The sequence below is a fragment of the Schistosoma haematobium genome, chromosome 2 (assembly GCF_000699445.3).
Source record: "Schistosoma haematobium chromosome 2, whole genome shotgun sequence".
Classification (NCBI taxonomy): Eukaryota; Metazoa; Platyhelminthes; class Trematoda; order Strigeidida; family Schistosomatidae; genus Schistosoma; species Schistosoma haematobium.
Genome location: NC_067197.1, coordinates 7,511,330 through 7,530,860, shown reverse-complemented (window position 1 = coordinate 7,530,860; position 19,531 = coordinate 7,511,330). Strand labels below are relative to the sequence as shown.

Genomic DNA, 19,531 nt, shown 5'->3' with positions numbered 1-19,531 from the left:
GTGCTAATGAGGTATGGCAACTTAGACCGATGCATATATGTGGCTTGTCCTACGATGTAGCTGACTGACTTAATGCCAAGGTAACACTTGATCATTTCAAATAAATTGAGAATTGGGTAGAAAGTATTTTTGTTATATCCCAGTGAGTAGAGAAGTTGTATTTCTGACATTTCGTGACTTAATATAACCCGCTTCTTCAGAGCAAATAAATAAACGACAATAAATTAACACATGTTTAAATAGTACAACAATCTCCTTGTACAATTTAAACTTGTGTTATTTTTTGTCTGCTATTTATTTGCTCTGAAGAAGCGGGTCATATCAAGTCACGAAACGTCAGACATACAATTTTTCTACTCATTGGGATATAACAATAAATATATTTATTATTAAAGAGATTAATTGTTTTAAAATTCATAAATTGAGTTACATAGTTTATTATCTTCTTTCTTGGTTACTTTGTATAAAATCTATACTTGTAGGCAGTTGAATAGTGAAGATGGAATGTGGCTAACAGTGGAATCCAGGCCGCGCGTTTCATCCTATTTAAGACTCGTCAGCTGGATGTACCTGCACCTCAGATTTGATGTTCCTCCTGGGGTTCAAACTCAGTACTGTGCACTTCAAACGCCATCACATTATCTACTTAGCTACTGAATCCTGATAGGCACTTGCTTATGCAATGGTGTGAAGTTTAAATTTACTTGGTATTGTTTGTTCTGGTCTTCTCATTGAGCCCCAGAGGGGACATCAACTCTGAGATGCAGGCACATTCAGCTCACGAGTCCCAGATAAGATTAAACGCGCGTCTTGAATTCAACTGTTATCCACTATCCATCTTTGCATATAATGTATGTGAATTCAGACAATATCGAGGCAATACACACAGTATGCACATATGCTGATAAGAGACTGATCAATTGCAGTCCTAAACATCAATGGGAAGGTTCAAACAAACAATATCAAGTGAAGGTGAATAGTATATCTACGGAAATTTATTCTATATATGTGATTATTTTTCTTGTTCAGTTTTAAATGAAGTGTGAATGAAGTAATAATGTTTTCTAATCAGTATCAACTTCTGTAATTAGTACAATATTGGTTATATTTTCATACCAAAACTGTTTTGTAATCTCTAGGCATTCAGTTTAGTAGAGAAACATCATGATTACACAAGAAAAGTCTATTTACCATATGCTAATTGGTTAGCAGAAAATGATAAATTTGAAGAAGCTCAAACAGGTAAGTGATCTTACATACATCTGCACAGTATTACTTTGATAGTTAACTTTCTTGAACATTTAACATAGATTTGTATTGTGGTTATGGTCTAATAGTTAGACAGTTGTGAAACTTTTGAGTCCTAGTCATAAAATCTATTTGCAATACCTTGTTTAGTCTCCTGATTTCGTGTAAAAGTTTTAGTAATATGAGAATTCATACAACACATCAATCACGTAACGACTACAGTAACAAGATTAGTGAATTAATGATAAGGGTACCGTTAACAAAATTGCAGCAAATGTTTAGCAGATGACACTCATTCTAGTTTTTATTAATAGATGTTCTTCCTTTTCCTATAATAATAACCATAGTAATATTGTTTCTATTTTAAATGTCCGCATGACCGTTGCCGCTTTCTTATTGGGTATTATCAGTTTTTATTTGCTGATTTACTCGTGTCCTAAGTTTATCCCTTTTAGCCATATATTCTGGACTGTACTTCTCCAAACTTGACTTTGTTGTGCGTCGACCTTTCCCTCCATTGCTGCATTTTTTCGGGTTCCATCGCTTGGAGACTATTGTTAAGGCTGTGTGTTAGTTGCCGTATTATCAAGAGTGTGAATGGTTTGAATTGAAAAATATAGATAAAAAGCCGTTTAAATCCTTGATTCTTATATTCAGTCCATGTTCTGAAACATTTGTCGACATCCGCTCACGATTATTGCATTGCTTAGTTCAGGACCCAAAATTAATCCTTAAAGTGTTGGAAGAATATCGACAGTTAACAAACCCCAAGCACAATAGCAATCTACCCCAAACTAATGGGCAAAGTCGATTTAAAGTTCACACAATCTATCTTAAAGCCAATCCTGGTTTCAAGACTCCAGTATCCCATCATATTACTATAAGAAAAATGAACTAAATGGGGATTGAAAATTCCTCTATTCAGATTTTAGCATTGAAGTGTGTTATATTTCACAACGTCTCTTGTTCGTTCATAAATCACAATTTTAGTAAATTCGTCAGATGCCGTATTATACAGTTTACACTAGTTTCCATTCATATTAATAGAATCTCTACCGTCAGTCAATAGAAAACATTATAGGCCTAACAGAACCAATCACAAGACATAACATATTGATAAACTAATTCTCTGTTAAAACGTTTATTTATTCACATTACTTAATTACATTTTCATCATGTAATGCTAATTCTTTTGTTTACATTAATAAAATAGCATTTATCAAAGCTGGTTTACAAAATGAGGCTATTTCAGTACTTGAACAATTAGCTACATGCGCTGCTAAAGAATCACGTTTTGATGATGCTGGTTTTTACTATTGGAAATTATCTGTTTTATGCTTGAATATGTTGAATAATGAAACAAGTATATATTCATGTGTATTTTTATATTATTGTTTTTGTTGAATACACTGTCGCATATTAATTTCCTTATCTTTTACTAAGTGGTCTGAGATAGCTTGGAGGAAATATTGTTCAACCTAAGTTTCGTGCTAGTTGGCACTTCTTGGCGAGATCAACCTGCAATATTGAGGAAGCTAGCGGAATCTGTGTCAACTGAACTCTTATCATGCAGCCTCACCGTCTAATAAGTTGACACTGAGATATTCAGCTCACTATGGACCTCTTATAAAACTGAGGTATTTGCACTTGGTTAACCAGGATTCAAATCCTAATGAGGTCAATAGTCACTTCAACATTAAAAGTTTTTACCTGTTAGTGAGCCTAAACTCACATGAAATCTAAATCTGACTACCTTCAACCATCTAATTTCGCAACACAGTGTGAACTTAGACTAGTGGTTACATGAAAATGTGCAGAACTCAATTCGATCCAAAGAACTAGATAAACATGATATGAACTACTACTCAGTAATGATTGAATTGTTGTTCGTTTGTTAGCAATTTATGTTCTGGAATTATTTTTGCCACAAACTTGCGTCCACGCGTGAGTTCGATAGGTCCTGGGATCGAATCTTGCGGGATGGGATCGTGGATGCGCACTGCTGAAGAGTCACATACTAGGACGAAACGGCCATCCAGTGCTTATATGTTTCCCATGATGGTTTAGCTTCAATAACTCATAAACTCAACTATTAAAAATTACTAGAATATCCACAAAATCCCCTTCTGATACTAATCAGCATATACTCAGCAGTGACTGTCTTCAAGAGGTGTTTCCCGGAGTTCTAGTGAGAAGCAGTGACCAGTGAATTTCAATTAGGTCTGTTGTGAGATTGTAACCCATCGAAGACAATCGTGGATGTGTCACTCAATTTCGTGGATTAGTTGATGTTTGACAGTGGTTAAGCGTTCGTGCACGAGACTGATAGGTACTGTGTTCGAATCTCACGATGGGGGATTGTGGATGCGCATTGCTGAGGAGTCCCATATCAGGACGGAACGGCTATCTAGTACTTTCATATTCTGTATTAATTGATAAATTCTGGTATTTTTCTTGGTTCAGCAGAATGTTTTAACAAATTATTTATAAATGTGTCTTTTGATAACGTTATACACATGATACTGTTTCTTAACTCATATTTTCATGTTTGAATTACAGTAACAAAAACAGGTTATCAGGAATTGTTAGATAGATATGACAGCTTTCAGAGAAAAGCCGATGTTTATTATGTATATAATAATATACACCATTTTCTGGTAAGTATTACGAATACTATATTAATAATGAAATTAATTTTATCATCTTGATTGTTAGTTATCCCAGATCTATTCAATGTTATCATTAGTTAGGTGTTTATTACATGAATTTAAACAATACTGGTTCGACCTATTAATTAGGAGGAGGATATGGATGATACCAAGTGTTTTGATACAATTCACAGACTAGAGAAGAAGGTTTAACAACTTATAGAATTAATTAGTTTGCTAACAATGTATAAGCATTAATGTTGAGGCATTTCGTGATTTAAATAGTAGGTAGTATTCGTTACAGACTGATCATCATCTGAATGCCATTTCAGACCAAGGAGGATTGGATGACTATGTTGTATTCATATGAGACTCCACAGCACTACATGTCTTCAAAGTTTTATATGAACCAAACCTATGACTTTCATGTCTTGCGATCAGACATTATTTGTTATATCACTTGGTTGACATTCAACGGTAAACATTTTCAACTTCACTCAAAGTATTTAAGATGATACATTTTCATTTCTAGTTTTAGTTAAGACATCAACGCTGAGATTCAGGTGCAGTGCACGAGTGTGAATTCACACAATACCTTTGTAAAATATGGTTAAACTTCTACCGAGAGGTTCACTTGTTGACTTAGAATATGCCGATGATATAGTTCTATTTATTGAAGACGCCGACAAAATGCAGAGTCTTCTGACCACTCTAAGCAACAACGCAGGCATGTTCTGGATGCGATTCTCTCCCTCGAAATGCAAGATTTTATTTCAGGCTTGGGTTGCATCGACACCCGAACTAATAATTGGTAGTGAAGTAGTTGAGAGAGTAGACCACTTCACTTACCTTGGAAGTCTCATCAGCCCTTGTGGTCTGGTGTGTGACGAAATCTCAGAACGGATACAGAAGGCTCGACTAGCTTTTGCCAACTTGCGTCATTTATGGCGTAGGCGAGATATCTGTCTACCAACCAAAGGAAGTGTTTACTGCTCAGCAGTTCGTTCCATCCTACTTTATAGCTGTGAAACATGGCAGGTAAGAGTAGAGGATATTCATAGGTTAATAGTATTCGATCGTAGATGTCTTCGAAGCATTGCTCGTATATCATGGGACCATCGAGTAAGTAACGCAGTTGTTAGGAAACGGTTAATAGGTAAGGATGGCAAATCAATTGATGAAGTAGTGAAACGTCATCAGTTGAGATGTTTGGGACACGTGTTACGTATGTTCAACCACCGACTGCCTCGACGTGCGATGTTTTCTGGTGTGGGAGTAGGTTAGAAGAAGCTAAGGGCGGCCGAACGTAAACATGGCAGAAGTCCATGATGTGACTGACAAGTGGACTGAGTCATATTGGTAGGTGTAGACTAAGTGGTTGGGGACCGCGAGATGATAGCAACCGATGGTTAGAGACCTTGAATGACATGGCTCGAAATCGTTTGCAATGGCACAGGTGTATCCACTCTTTGTGTTCTCCCTAATTCTAATCTTCTGAATCCTTCGTCTCTTTTTTCGCTTTCCAAATTTATTTCACTGTATTATACTACTTGGATAACATCTACAAACCCTACTCTTCCCGATTACTGCTTATACTCTTACTGCCTCTACCACTATGGGATTTGAATCGATAACTGCATCTCTGTGTTAATGTGGTATGTCAACTCGAACTGATGTACGTACATACGAAGTTCCACGTTTTTACTGACTGACTGTAAAATATGGCAATCATACATTAAATATATCGTTTGCATATCTTCCTTGAGTTGCTCTTTACATGCTCCATCATCAATTGCTCTTCGTTTTCCTTCCGCTTCTCTTTATTTCATGCTTCTACTAGTAAGCATTCTATTTCCGATTCCTGCTACACACTACTTATGTCTGTTCACATAAGTAGTACACGCCATTTAAGTACGTATAAGTGGTGAATCCTGAGTAGAACTTGGTTAAAACCTCTATGGATTAAGATGACGTACATTTTATTTCGTTTTACTTATGTAGTCAGAACTTCAATTAAATACGAAATTCTTAAGACTAAAAGCTTAGAAAGCTTGTCTAGAAAACAAATATAATAATGAGTAGTAAAACGATATAAGTCAATTATATTTCTGTAAATCAACTTATAGTAATTAGATTAACTTGCTTAAAACAAACGGAACCGACCGACTATGTTTAGAAAAATTCAGCCTATGAGCCAACTAAAAAACAATACAAATCAATTAGATTTCAATTGGATTCGTATACATCATCGTTAAAATCACGAACTGACCTTAGGTAGACCTAGACCAGCATCGAAAATCTGTAGGCTCTGAACTACTGTTTCTTTTTAGTATGGGATTTGTCAGTAATGGCTCATCCACAACCACGTAACTGAGAATCGAATCCAAATCCTTCATTTTTGAACGTGAATGTCTAACTTATAGACCATAGATATAGACTAGCGGCCATATTATATTTCGACTGATAGGATTCGATCATTACTAACGACTAGACAAATGTGACTTCGATCCCTACTACTCAATGATATATAAATATGACGTTATGAACTAACAAGAGATGTAAAAGTATTTTAGAAACTAATTAACTCTGTGAAGTTGTTTTTAACTGGTATGAGTTTTCTAAATAGTGCCAATCCTATACAATAATACATATTAAGGTTTTCAAGGATCACTTATTCTCAGCCATTACAGTAATAAAATGAATTGACTTCGTTAAATTCTATTCTTTCTTTTTTATTAGCATGAACCATTTGCTTCACATATGTCTGAAACCTACTTCAATATGGCACGTTATTTAATACATATTTTACAGTTTGGTGATATACCGGAAGTTTCAAAAGCGTATTCTTTTTCTGATTTTTTCTTCAATAATCTATTTTGTTTTTGTTCTATATCCTTTTTGATGAATTCAATATGTTAATATATGGAGTTTATGTAATATCCTATATAGTTGTTTGTTATTGATTGAGATCATAAACCGACTGATGTTAGTAAACCATGGAAAACCTGGAAGCACTGGATGGCCGTTTCGTTCTAGTATAGGACTCCTCAGCAGTGAACATCGACGATCCCGCACGCGCGACTCGAACCCACGACTTTTGGTCCACGAAATTGTGCAGCCATCTTACATTATCTGAGGTAGATATTTGTCTCTATCTCAGGTGTATTAGCTCTACTGTTCACGGTGTACAGAATCGTGGATGCTCGCTGCTGATGAGTCAGATATATGGACGAAACGGCCATCCAGTGAATAAAGGTTTTCAATGGTGGTTTAACATCGATCAATTCATGATCACAATCAAAAACTTAACAATCAACACAACCCCATACTGAAAACATAATTCTCACTTCAATTAGTCAAAAACACGCTGGAAATAGTATCATTCTAAAGATGACGATTAAAGCAATGAATATAAAACCATTTCTTATTTACAGTCCAAATTAGTTATTAAGTCATACCATTTCAAACGATTCTAATCACCATGCGTAACTGTTCAAATTTTGGTGATTCCATTTCTCAAAATATCAATATCCTATACAATGGTTATATAGCAGAATGGAGCTATATATATATATATATATATATATATATATATATATATATATATATATATATATATATATAACGGTTTACTTTGCTTTTTGTTACCAACCTTTGAATAATACCTTAACTTGTATAAACATTTTAGTGCAGTTTTGTATACTTTAGCAAAACATGGCCGTGCACTAGGTGCATACAAATTGACCAAACAAATATATGATAGATTACAAACATTGCATTTGCCATCTAAGATGCGTGATGAAGTAGATTTATCTAGTATTACCTTGAATTCTGGACCAATGATTGATTCTGAAGTAAGTTGATATTTTCAAAAATGTACATATCAAGTGTGTGATTGCTAAGTAATAGACGTTTAGGTTATTTTGAATTGGGACTTACGATGTAATTTGGGACATAGGCCTCAATTTTGTAAGCTTTCATTCCCATAGTAACTGCCCTAATTCAATTCTGAATACATTTCTTAGGTATCATAAGTAGTCACTTGTTCTTCGCTACTATAAAAGATATTCCTACTCGTATTACACTTTATTTGATGAAGACAATTGTATAAATCAACAGAAAATACACACTGTTGGATATAGACAATGAAGAGTTGGGACTAGCTCTTGAGAAATTACGAAAATTTGACGTGGAAAATTTATGCAGTAAAATTCCAGTTACTTATAAGTAACGTAAATGAATCATATTGTGTGAGAGTTAGTATGATTTACAGTTGTGGGAATGTTATACAATATCCATGAATAAATATGAGTAATATGATAGAAAGGTTAACTAACATGGTATTGTTTAGAGTAGAGGTCTCAATTATGTTCTAGATTTTATCCTTATTATAGCTTTGCATAAAAATGAGGATATTGATTCTCTCATATTTACACCTACGTGAATCTATTGTACTTAGTTTATAATTTGACCTGACCTCTGTATTTCTCCTATTGGATTAAAACTTGGCTTTTTCCATGCTTGGCATGGACATATATGTTTGCATAACTATTCAGTTTGCCACTAAGTTCGAATCCCGCGTGCAGTATCGTTGATGTGCACTGCTGAGGAATGCCATACTAGTACGGAACGGCAGTCCAGTGTTTCCAGGTGGTCTAACACTGATCGTTTCATGATCTCGACTAAAACTCAACCATCTCCATAAACCTATATTGATATAAGAAGAATTTGAATAGTCAGTGCTTACATATCTAATGAATACTACTTTAAAATACGGATAGAAGCAGTTAAAATAAGGTAAATAACGATAATCAGTGCAAATAGTTGTATATTATACTAGTTTTAGGCTTCATAATAGGATGAACTCATCATGATATATGGGAGCGTATCTGAAAATCCTCAGCTCACCTCACAAATGTACTATAATTAAATGAATGAACGATAGGAAATCTCTATATTGAGTAATCCGATAGATTTTAAGTTACTTACTTTTGACATTTTCTTTTCATCATTATTACTTCATTCTTACTAGGAGATTAGTACTATGTGTTACAGATGTTCAGCAACAAATCCATTATTGAATAGTTTGGGCAATCGATGTATTAACTGTAAAGAACCATTTCTTTATTCTTTTATCAATCTTGGTAAGTGTATATGATTAATAATTTGATTTAAATTGTAGATAGATTACGTTAGTGAAGTATATAGGTAGAGAAGTTAATGTTGATTAACAACTGATAGATTAAATTGTTAGTGTGGTCCTATATCTGACTCTAGTCATATTGTATGAATGACTGCTATCGAAATATATATCTCGGCTACCCACATATATAATCGCCATGGTAAATAACAGAATTAAATAGGTCAAAATAAGAGAATGAATTTCGAATTCGTATATGTCATACAATCGTTAATCTAAATAGACGATCAGAGAAACGAATTGAAGAATATGAAGAGGAGAGAACGAAGTGAAACGAAATGGTGCGCTATGGAAAAGGAGAGTGAACCAATTTGTTTTGATCAAGAGTGACTCAACATTTATATTCAGACAACAAATTACAGACACATAATGAATAGGACAAGCAATTAATACACATACGATCATATAAAAAGTCAGGGTTTATTAACGAAGAAGTGACAAGGTCGAAATGTGGCTTGAGAAGAATGAATAGATTCATCTATCCAGAGGTTAGAATAGCCTATGGGGTCTTGACATAGCACCAGCCACTACAAATTAACATTTACGGTAGTAATCAAAGACAATCTATTTAGTTTAAACGATATTATGTAGTTGAAGACAATCAACAAGATACGGTGGATTGGGATTTCAGGGTAATTGAAACTTCTTCAATACGTAGCTGATACTTCCCTATGAGACTAAACATTCACTGTTACAGTCGGTCCACGAGTACTGTAGAAATAAGATAACCTAAGTTATTGATCACCGAGTAGTAATCAATTTCATATTTGTTTAGTCCTCATTATTGACCAAATTTTATCAACCAAGTTGTCGTGTGATCATTAATCTTAGTGACTCAATATCTGGTGTACTATATTTCCATGTAAGTTGGTTAAAGATATTATTCTTTGACAAGAACCAAGTAGCATGAAACCTAGTTCCATGATTTCTTGACATTTGTTTACAAGTACTTATCATCATAAAACTATAAGTCATACAGGATCATGATTTACAGAATTCCACCAACTCTAAGTACTATAAAGATTTATGTTAGGCTATTGAAGAAAGACAACTAGCTCGTAACTTAGGTTCACAATTTTCTTTCAATCTCCTGAAATCAATTAATATTCTGACCAGTGGAGCTAATCCGTATCGGGTAGAGACAAGTATCTACCTCAGCATAATGGAAGATGGTCGCACAATTTCGTGGATTGTTTGATGTTAAACACTAACACCATCTGATGCCGGCTCAGTGGTCAAGTTTGTTAGACGTTTGCGCGCCAGACTGGAGGCCCTGGGTTCGAATCCTGCGAGCAGGATCGTGTATGCGCACTGCTGAGGAGTCCCACAATAGGACGAGACGGCCGTCCAGTGCTTCCAGGTTTGCAACGGTGGTCTAACACCAATCGATTCATGATCTCAATCAAGAAGATTATATTTGTATTAAAAATCTTTAAACTATTACAGGACCGATAATTCAGTGTTTTCATTTGTTTAAGTCACTCCTCATGAAAAATTGGGAATAACTAACAGAGATAAATGAATAATTTTCATATGTGTTATACAGAAATTATTTTTTATTTATTTTCAAAACAGAACAATTGCCAATAGTTGAATTCATTCCAGAAGATAATTTATCATATGAAGAAGTAAAAAATTATTTACAAAAAGAACCATCATCTTACAGGAATTCGAAAGATGAAGATATAAATAATGTTGAATTAAACAATGATTGTAAGTTGAATAGATTATAGTCATGGTTTTTTGTATTAAACACAAAATTAGAAGATCTGTTTTGTTTATGAAATAACTTTAAGGTAGATAATTATCAATTATAAAAAAGAAACGAACAGTTGTTTCGTTTTAATTTGGAACTCATCAGGAGTTCGCATTCACAATCTTACTTATGTCTGTTACTCCCAATGGAGCATAGGCCGCCGACCAGCATTCCCCAAACCAATCTATCCTCCACCTTCCTTTCTAGTTCGATCCAATTGTTGTTCATTCTTCTCATGTCTATCTCCATTTGTCGGCGTAGTGTTCCTTGGTCTTCCTCTCTTCCTTTGACCTTGAGGATTCCATGCGAGGGCTTGCCTTGTGTCCCATCCACTTCCAGCGCTTCTTTCTAGTTTCTTCCTCCACTGGAATCCGGTTTGTTCTCTCCCACAATAGGTTGTCTGGCCAACGGATCCGAAGTATTTTGCGTAGACAACTGTTAATAAACACTTGTACCTTCTGGATGATGGCTTTCATAGTTCTTCGAGTTTCCGCCCCATATAGTAAAACTGTCTTGACATTTGTATTCAAAATTCTGACCTTGGTGTTGGTTAACAGACAGCTGTTTTGAGTTCCGGATGTTCTTCAGTTGTAAATATGCTGCTATTGCCTTCACATCTGTATCAGATCCACCCTGTTCATCAATGATGCTGCCCAGATATGTAAAGGTTTTTACAACTTCTAAATCTTCTTCGTCAAGTGTGGTTCGATTGTTGCGTGCTGTGTTGTATCGGAGAATAGTGCTTTTCCCTTTGTGTATGTTGAGACCTACTACTTTTAAGGCTGCTAATACAGTGGTCGTCTTCTCCTGCATTTGTTGTTGCGTGTGTTATAGAAGGCCCAGATCATCTGCGAAGTCTAGATCGTCCAACTGCATCCTATCTGTCCACTGTATCCCGTGTTTCCCTTCAGATGTTGACGTCTTCATGATCCAGTCGATCACCAGGAGAAAGAGAATGGGTGAGAGTAAGCAACCTTGCCTGACACTGGTCTTTACTTCGAACGAGTTTGTCAACTGTCCTCGATGTACGATTTTGCATTTTAATCCATCATATGAATTTTGTATGATATTGACTATCTTCTCAGGTACGCCTTAGTCTTGAAGAAGCTTCCATAGTGTTGTCCTGTCCACGCTATCAAATGCTTTCTCGTAGTCAGTTAAGTTGATGTAGAGTGATGAATTTCATTCAATTGATTGTTCCACAATGATCTGTAGTGTTGCGATTTGGTCTGTACACTATCGATCCTTACGGAATCCAGCCTGTTGGTCTCGAAGTTGGGCGTCTACGGAGTCCTTCATTCTGTTTAACAACACCCTGTTGAAGAATTTTCCTGGTATTGAGAGAAGAGTGATGCTTCTGTAGTTATCATACTTGATGAGATCGTCTTTCTCTGGTATCTTGGTGAGGTGTCCTTCTTTGCAGTCTGTTGGTAATTGTTCTTCATCCCAAATCTTGCTGAAGAGAATGTGGAGTATCTTTGCAGTTACTGATACATCTGCTTTCAGTGCCTCTGCTGGAATGTTGTCTTGTTCAGCTCCTTTGCAGCCATCGATTTATCAGATTGTCATGCTGATCTCTTCAATTGTTGGTGGGCCAATATCGATTCGGAGATCCGTGGACGCTAATTCGATGAAAAGTCATAGTTATCTGAACAATAATATGACAACGGATACTGGGAAGTATGAAACGCATCAAATATAATTACCGAGCCTAAATCTGTATTTTTTACATGGCCTGACACACTAATCTGTGATTTCTTTTAACCTTCAATAACGGCAAACAGGTTAGCGCATTGTAGTAGGCAATGAGTAGGATATGTGTTGCACGAGCTAATAAAAGTCTATAGTTTCACTAATCTATTTGGATTTTGAAAGTTGAATTGATGGTTTGATCCAAGCTGGACCACCATTGAAAACCTGGAAGCACTAGAGGGCCGTTTCAACCTAGTATGGGAATACTCAGCATTGCGTACCGATGATCAAGCATAACTAGATTCGAACCCATGACCCATCAGTCTCACGCGTGAGAGCATAAACTCTAGGCCGTTGAGGAGGCATCCAATGGTGTTAATGCCTAACTTCAACTAATCCATGAAGTTACGAAATTCACTATGGTGTAAATGTTATTTGTCAAGAAAGATTCAAAGGCTTGATAAACTTTTCCCGATTTCAACTCATATTCTTATTCTTATGCAACTATTTGTAATAATTAACTAGTTACGAGAATTCACCCTAATTTTAATTATGTTTCAAACGTTGTGTAAATAACTGATTATAATATAGTTCAATTGACTAATCACCACTTAATTGGTAGCAGTCAGTCAATCAGTCAGCCACAACATAGAACTTGAAAATTCATTAAAATTCAAGCAAAAATATACCAAGTGAATATAACAGTATTAACTACTTTGATATATACGTTAAGTTTTCAATTTTGTTTAACATTTTCAGTTTCACAAACATTGAAAATATCCCATAAACAAGAAAATGGATTACTAGATCAAGATCCATTCATGGCTAAATTATTAAATTCGGATGTAAGTTATATCTATCATATATTTGTTGCTTTTGTATAAATTTCTAACCCGTCCATTATAAACCAAGTTATGACTTGATATCATCGAAGAAAAATTGATTTATCTGGATTAATAGACATATTAACACTGATTCTCTATCACGTTTAACTCTCCCTTTCTAAACTGGAAACATTTATTCTAGCTAATTAGTGGATTAAGTCATCCCCTAGTACACCTGGTATAGCTTTTTATCATAGGAGTAGATGTCATGGTAATTATATTTTCTCTGAAGGGGTCTTTTACATCCTTGATTTGTCTACCCACTTTTGTGCGCAGGATAACTTGTCTAATCTAGATTAAGACCTTGAAGCGATAGGCTGACTGACTCAACCTTAAGGTTTGGATGCATGTGTTCGAAGTGAGACCAACTGTTTGGGTTAGAGAGACGAAAGCTATTCTACCTCCTAATTGGCTGACAAGCACGCGAGTGAGAGAAGACAAGCCAACTGGAACACTACTCCATTTATTCCCAATTTCGACCTGGTTCCCGATTTTCAGATTTGTGTAAAAAGATACGTGAATAAATAGATAACTAACCAGACCACAACGCACAACAATTAGGAAAATACAATTATGTTCAGAACTAGAGATTAGCGTAGAAAATAGAGTACAAAATGCTACGTTTAAATTACGATAACTTTGGGACAAAAAAGGTTATTTCAGTGAATCACACATCAAACAAAAACTTATGATCTGTAGAATTGACTAGGGACAAAAATAAATGTTACTGTTTTACAAGCTTTGAATTAAATGAAATAACGTCCCAAAAAATAGTTTCCGTAGTTTGTCAGGACTTCTTGTTTCTCCGTTCACATTATGGGCTTTATGGAAATTTTAGTAATTTTGTGGTTGAATTCATGAGTCAATCGAAGCTAAAAAACCTTGGAAAATATGGAAGCGCTGTACGGCCGTTTCGTCCTTATATAGGACTCCTCAGCAGTGCAGAGACTGATAGGTTCTGGATTCGAATCTCGCGGGACGGGATCGTGGAAGCACACTGTTGAGAAGTCCCATACCAAGACAAAACTGCCGCCTGGTGCTTCCAAGTTTTCTATGTTGGTCTGGCTTCAATTGACTCATGAATTCAACTATAAAATATATATTTATAGAAAAACTAAAGATATAAAAATGTAGACAGTTTTAAGACAGTGTATACACTCATTCTTACCGCCCTCATTTCAGTCAAAAATTTTCATGAACAGAAAGATATTAGATTGAGTAAAACTGGTAAGAGAATAATCAAATGGTTACTAAATAGTACCTAGGATAATATCACTTTTCTTGTAAGTGGAATGAAATTAAAGATGCAGTCTATCTATGCTATCAGTTGTAAGATATGTTACTCATATTCCGTAGCTGTTAATTCTAAATATCTCCTGTAGGAAGTTTACACCTCCAAAATTGACACTTGAATTAGCTATATATTTATCTATTCACCACTTATACAGAAGGTGAAAAATTGGCCAAAGAATGGACAAGGGTGTCACAGATTCCTTCTAAACACATAAACTAGGATTAAATATTCGGATCACTACATATTTTGCCATATCTGGGAGATGGGATTGAACTGCGTTGGGAGACGATGAAGATACATGCTAGATCACTTGAAATGATTTGGTTTTATCTAAAATATGATCACCATCAACTAGTTTTGCCAAGATAGAGTTACGAATTGTCTTTGTTTGACCCAAACCAACGGGAGATTTTCACTCATCCGTTGTTAGTTAAGTTCCATGGCAATACATCCAATATAGCTATCTCCATAACAGTAGTTGAATTTGTAGATACACATCGAGGAAGCCGACCTAGGTAACTTATCCTTTCTTTGGATAGATATCAATGATGTGCTGGAAAATTTCAATGCAAGATTAGCTGCATAGAATGTCTTATTAACTACCCTCACTAGTCTATCATGTAGGGAATCGTTAGCCACATCTCCCTTGTATTGTCCTTTTAGGAATAGAGATTTCTTACAAGCGGTCAATATCTGCAACGCATTTTTTCCTTCACCCATGTACTTTTCAAAAAACTTCTCGGGTAGCCTATTTCTATCAATACGTTATTAGTAAACTCCAATTGCATTATGGTATCGCTGCTTATTTCTTTCAAACTTACTTTTACACTACATGATATTCGAAATGGGTTCATTATTTTGTATAACCCTAAAGTTTCAATTCACTTTTTAGTAGCATTATGAAAAATGTGTAAGTTTAACTAATAAAATTATGATTTGTACTGATTATTGTGCCCTCGATTCACAATTCTTACTGTGTATGTTAAAAGTAGGAGATTTGCAAATCGTTGTTCACTGGTCTTTTATGTAGCATTGACTTAGTCCAGGTAACGTTTGAAATCTGAAACCAAATTTCATCCATTTAACAAAGAAATTTAAATAAAACAGTTTTGGAGATGAAGTTTTGATATTGTGCATGTGTCATCTTGTATTTGAAAGGTTAGAGACCAACTTCCTAATAGCTTCTTAGTGTAAATAGGTCATTTCCTCTTGTTCTCCAAACACCATACAAACGGAGAGGATTTTGCTCCCGAGGTTGCTTTAGTTACATAAAACGAGGGTATTTATAAGACTATACGTCACCCTTATTTCCCAGAATTCTCTGGAAACCATGCCAAAATTGGAAATGGTTAGTCGCTTTCTATGTATTTCCTGTTAGTCTCCAAAGAATGCTGACTGATCGAAATGCTATCAGGATTATCATGGCTTCTGTACACTTTTTAAACTTCTCTAAACAGTACAATAAATTCACTATTATCTTTCTAACTTATTTAATATAGAGTAATATTGTCGTTTTGTATATAGTATGCTGTGCTATAACTATAATGACTACTGTATTCGTTTTCTTCAGCTTATCTCTGAATCATATTCTCCTGTCCAATTAGATATTGCTACACTAAAAGCAATGTCTTTTAATGAAGTGATAATTGTCAATAATCCCCCATTAAAACCACGGTATTACAAATCTGTCTTACCTGATGTTAGTATTACACAATGTACCGTATGTCACAAGGTGAGAATAATTTATGTCACATTATTAACAAGATTTTTACAGAAGTTATATAATTTTAAAATTTGGAAGTTTAACTATGAACTGATTGTATTTAGGCATCCACTGAAAACCGTCATATATTGAACATGTGGTTTGACTGATGATGAAACTTCAGTAATATACTGTCATCAGTCTCATGGTATCGAATTTAAGCTTTACATGTCACTCTGTAAGCACAGTAAATCTAAGTTACTGAGTTAGAATCCAAAATGGTTCAAATTTTTAACTTCAGTTATAAGTATTTATTGTTACGAAGTCTTATACTGGGATGAAGCGATTGCCCAGTTCACCCTTGTTTTCAGTGCATTTTTAACTATGAAGTCAGTCCGTCAAGTAAAATATCTTAAAATCGTATTATATTATAATTTGAAAATGAAAACAAATGTTTATCATATGGATCCAGTTTTTGCTGAAACGTTTCGCAGGAAAATTTGAAGTAATTCTTCAGTATGAAATGGGAAAACTAGTAAGTATTGGATAATTGTTTCAACATTATATGGGATTCATCATTAGTGGACACTTTAGGAATCCAATATATTACAATCTTGTAACAGATGGCATCAAAGATTTTATACCGAAATTCGATGACGGACATATTCAACTACTTGGTTGATGTAACAAGTTCAACGAGGTAATGATTGGACGGTTACAGTGAATGCTTTTCACTAGTTACTATTTTAAGAAACTTAATTTTGATAATAACCTATTTCAGTTGATTGATATAATAATACTTTTAAACATCAGAATTACTTTATTTTGTTTTATTTCTGAACTGTTTTCTAAAGTATTCATTATTATTTTCATGTACACTTTCGACCTAACTCATCGTCATGCGGTTATTATTGATCCTGCTATCAACTGTTCAGTATCCACATTTTAATCTACAGAGATATTGTTAGATCATGGATTGATCTCAGTTGGACTATCATTTGAAAAGTCTAGCCATGACCGCATACGTTGTATAAAAGTAACATTAGGCGACTAGAGGTATTAAACTAGAAACCGTCAATTCCGGTTCCTTGCTAGTTAATACCCATCAACTAGGCGTGCCTGTAACTTTGTAGTAACTGACATTCACTGTAAGATACGTAGACACGTTACCCAGCTTCACAATCTGAGACGTTAACACTGAGCCATTTAGCCGAAAACTAAACTTTTGTAAGACTGATATATCATTACTCAGTGTTCAGTCAACTTGATTTGTTTTTGCCTTCATTTTGGTTTATGTTCGTCCACTCTTACTAATAAAACAATCATACTCTTCCCGATTTACGTTGGTTCACATAGACATAAATAAAAATTAGTAACACAGTAAGATGTGATGTAACCGTTTGTATGTTGTTTAGGTTTCTGCCCGACGACCTTGATTGGATGGTATGTTCTACTGGTAACAAATTTAATTCTTCTTTTCATTACAAGATTATATGATCCACTTATGAATTGTAGGGTGATGTATACAAACTGTATAGGTATTTTTAAATCTACTATGGTCTTTCCGTGGGTTTATGAGAGTTAATGAATGCCACGAAGTGCCTTAATCAAAGGAGTTAGTATGGATGTTTGAAACAGAAGTGAAAGTTGAAATGAATGGAAGAACACAATATATGATATTAAACCATGTTAAGAGTTTGACGCGAATTTCGCTAACGCGGATTAAGTTGATATTTACATACGAGGATAGCCGACATGAATGCTTCAATAGCAATCATTTACACGATCAACCAGGAGTCAGATTAAGGACCACTAAAATGGTGAGCTCATCGGCAACATCGTCTGATCTAATTGGTGTCAAAATAACAGGCCACTAAAGTCTATCCAAATTAATAATCCGAAAAATGGACAGGTTTATGGCAAAGTGAATCGTTTATATTGTTATAGCATGTGAATTTAGCATTGTTTTTAATATAGACAATGTTAACTTAAATCAGCTTATATATTAAAAGAAATTATGAAATTCATTAACAGAATAAATATGGTTAACATGGGGTTGAGAGAGATAATAGTGTAACTACAGATTCGATCAAATGTTTAATGGGAAGAATGCAAAGTAAATGAATCATGTATTCGGGAGACTAATAATAATGTTAAATCAATAATAATAATAATAATATAAATATATTTAAATAAAGATGACAAAAACAATTATCAGTATAGGGTTGTCGAGATTACTAGGTTTTTGATTGGGATCATGAACTGATTGGTGTTAAACCACCATTGAAAAACTGGTTGTACTGGACGGCCGTTTCTTCCTATTGTGGGACTCCTCAACAGTGCGCACCCACGATCTCGCCCCGCGAGATTCTCGTTCGTGAGCGAGACTTATAGGCACTGGGTTCGAATTTCGCGAGGAGGGATTGTGGATGCGCACTGTCGAGGAGTCACACAATAGAACGAAACGGCCGTCCAATGCTTCCAAGTTTTCAATGGTGGCCTAACATCAATCAGTTCATGATCTCAATCAAGAAACAATTATGTTTGACTAAAAAAGGTTGTAAGTCTATTGATCGAACCAGGTCACTCAATATCTTAGATTATGATTGATTAATTTACTCTGAGGTTGACCAGGGGAGGAGAAGCGGTTAAAGATATTTCTTGTGTACATTTAACTTCATTTTCCTAATTCAGATGACTACTGCTTCCGCAGTTTGAAGAACTTTGAATCTGACAGGCTTTGGCAAAAATTTACTGACTCGATAAATAATTGAAAAGGATCGACTTATACTGGTAGTATAACCAGTTTGCGTTAAATGATCCAATATCTATCTGTTCACTTTCTTCACTAGACTTTTGCTTAGCCACGTTGTGAGGTGTTCGCGAGCACGAAAATGTGAATTCTTGTAACTTCGACCAGCATAACTTCCTCCATAAGAGCAGTCTAACTGATAAACATAAAACAAGGTAGTTATTCTGGATAATTTATCATTTAGGCTCGGTGTCGCGAGTAAAAAACACCAGTAGTTTTCTATCGTTGAATGATTTCTGGGTTAATATTTCGCTAGCTGCATCCTCTCTTAATTGTAGGCGCATAAATAGGGATT

The 19,531-nt window shown here is 35.0% G+C and overlaps 1 protein-coding gene across 1 annotated transcript in view; it reads left to right on the top strand.

Annotated features, from left to right (window-relative positions):
• MS3_00010736 (uncharacterized protein) overlaps positions 1-19,531 on the top strand; it is a 52,295-nt gene that overhangs the window by 32,052 nt on the left and 712 nt on the right. Inside the window, exons 17-25 of the mRNA XM_051219131.1 lie at positions 1,140-1,242; positions 2,462-2,611; positions 3,808-3,905; positions 6,636-6,736; positions 7,585-7,750; positions 8,929-9,040; positions 10,672-10,809; positions 13,304-13,389; positions 16,293-16,454. Coding sequence (XP_051067379.1) covers positions 1,140-1,242; positions 2,462-2,611; positions 3,808-3,905; positions 6,636-6,736; positions 7,585-7,750; positions 8,929-9,040; positions 10,672-10,809; positions 13,304-13,389; positions 16,293-16,454 — 1,116 coding nt within the window. The remainder of the gene's footprint in view (positions 1-1,139; positions 1,243-2,461; positions 2,612-3,807; positions 3,906-6,635; positions 6,737-7,584; positions 7,751-8,928; positions 9,041-10,671; positions 10,810-13,303; positions 13,390-16,292; positions 16,455-19,531) is intronic.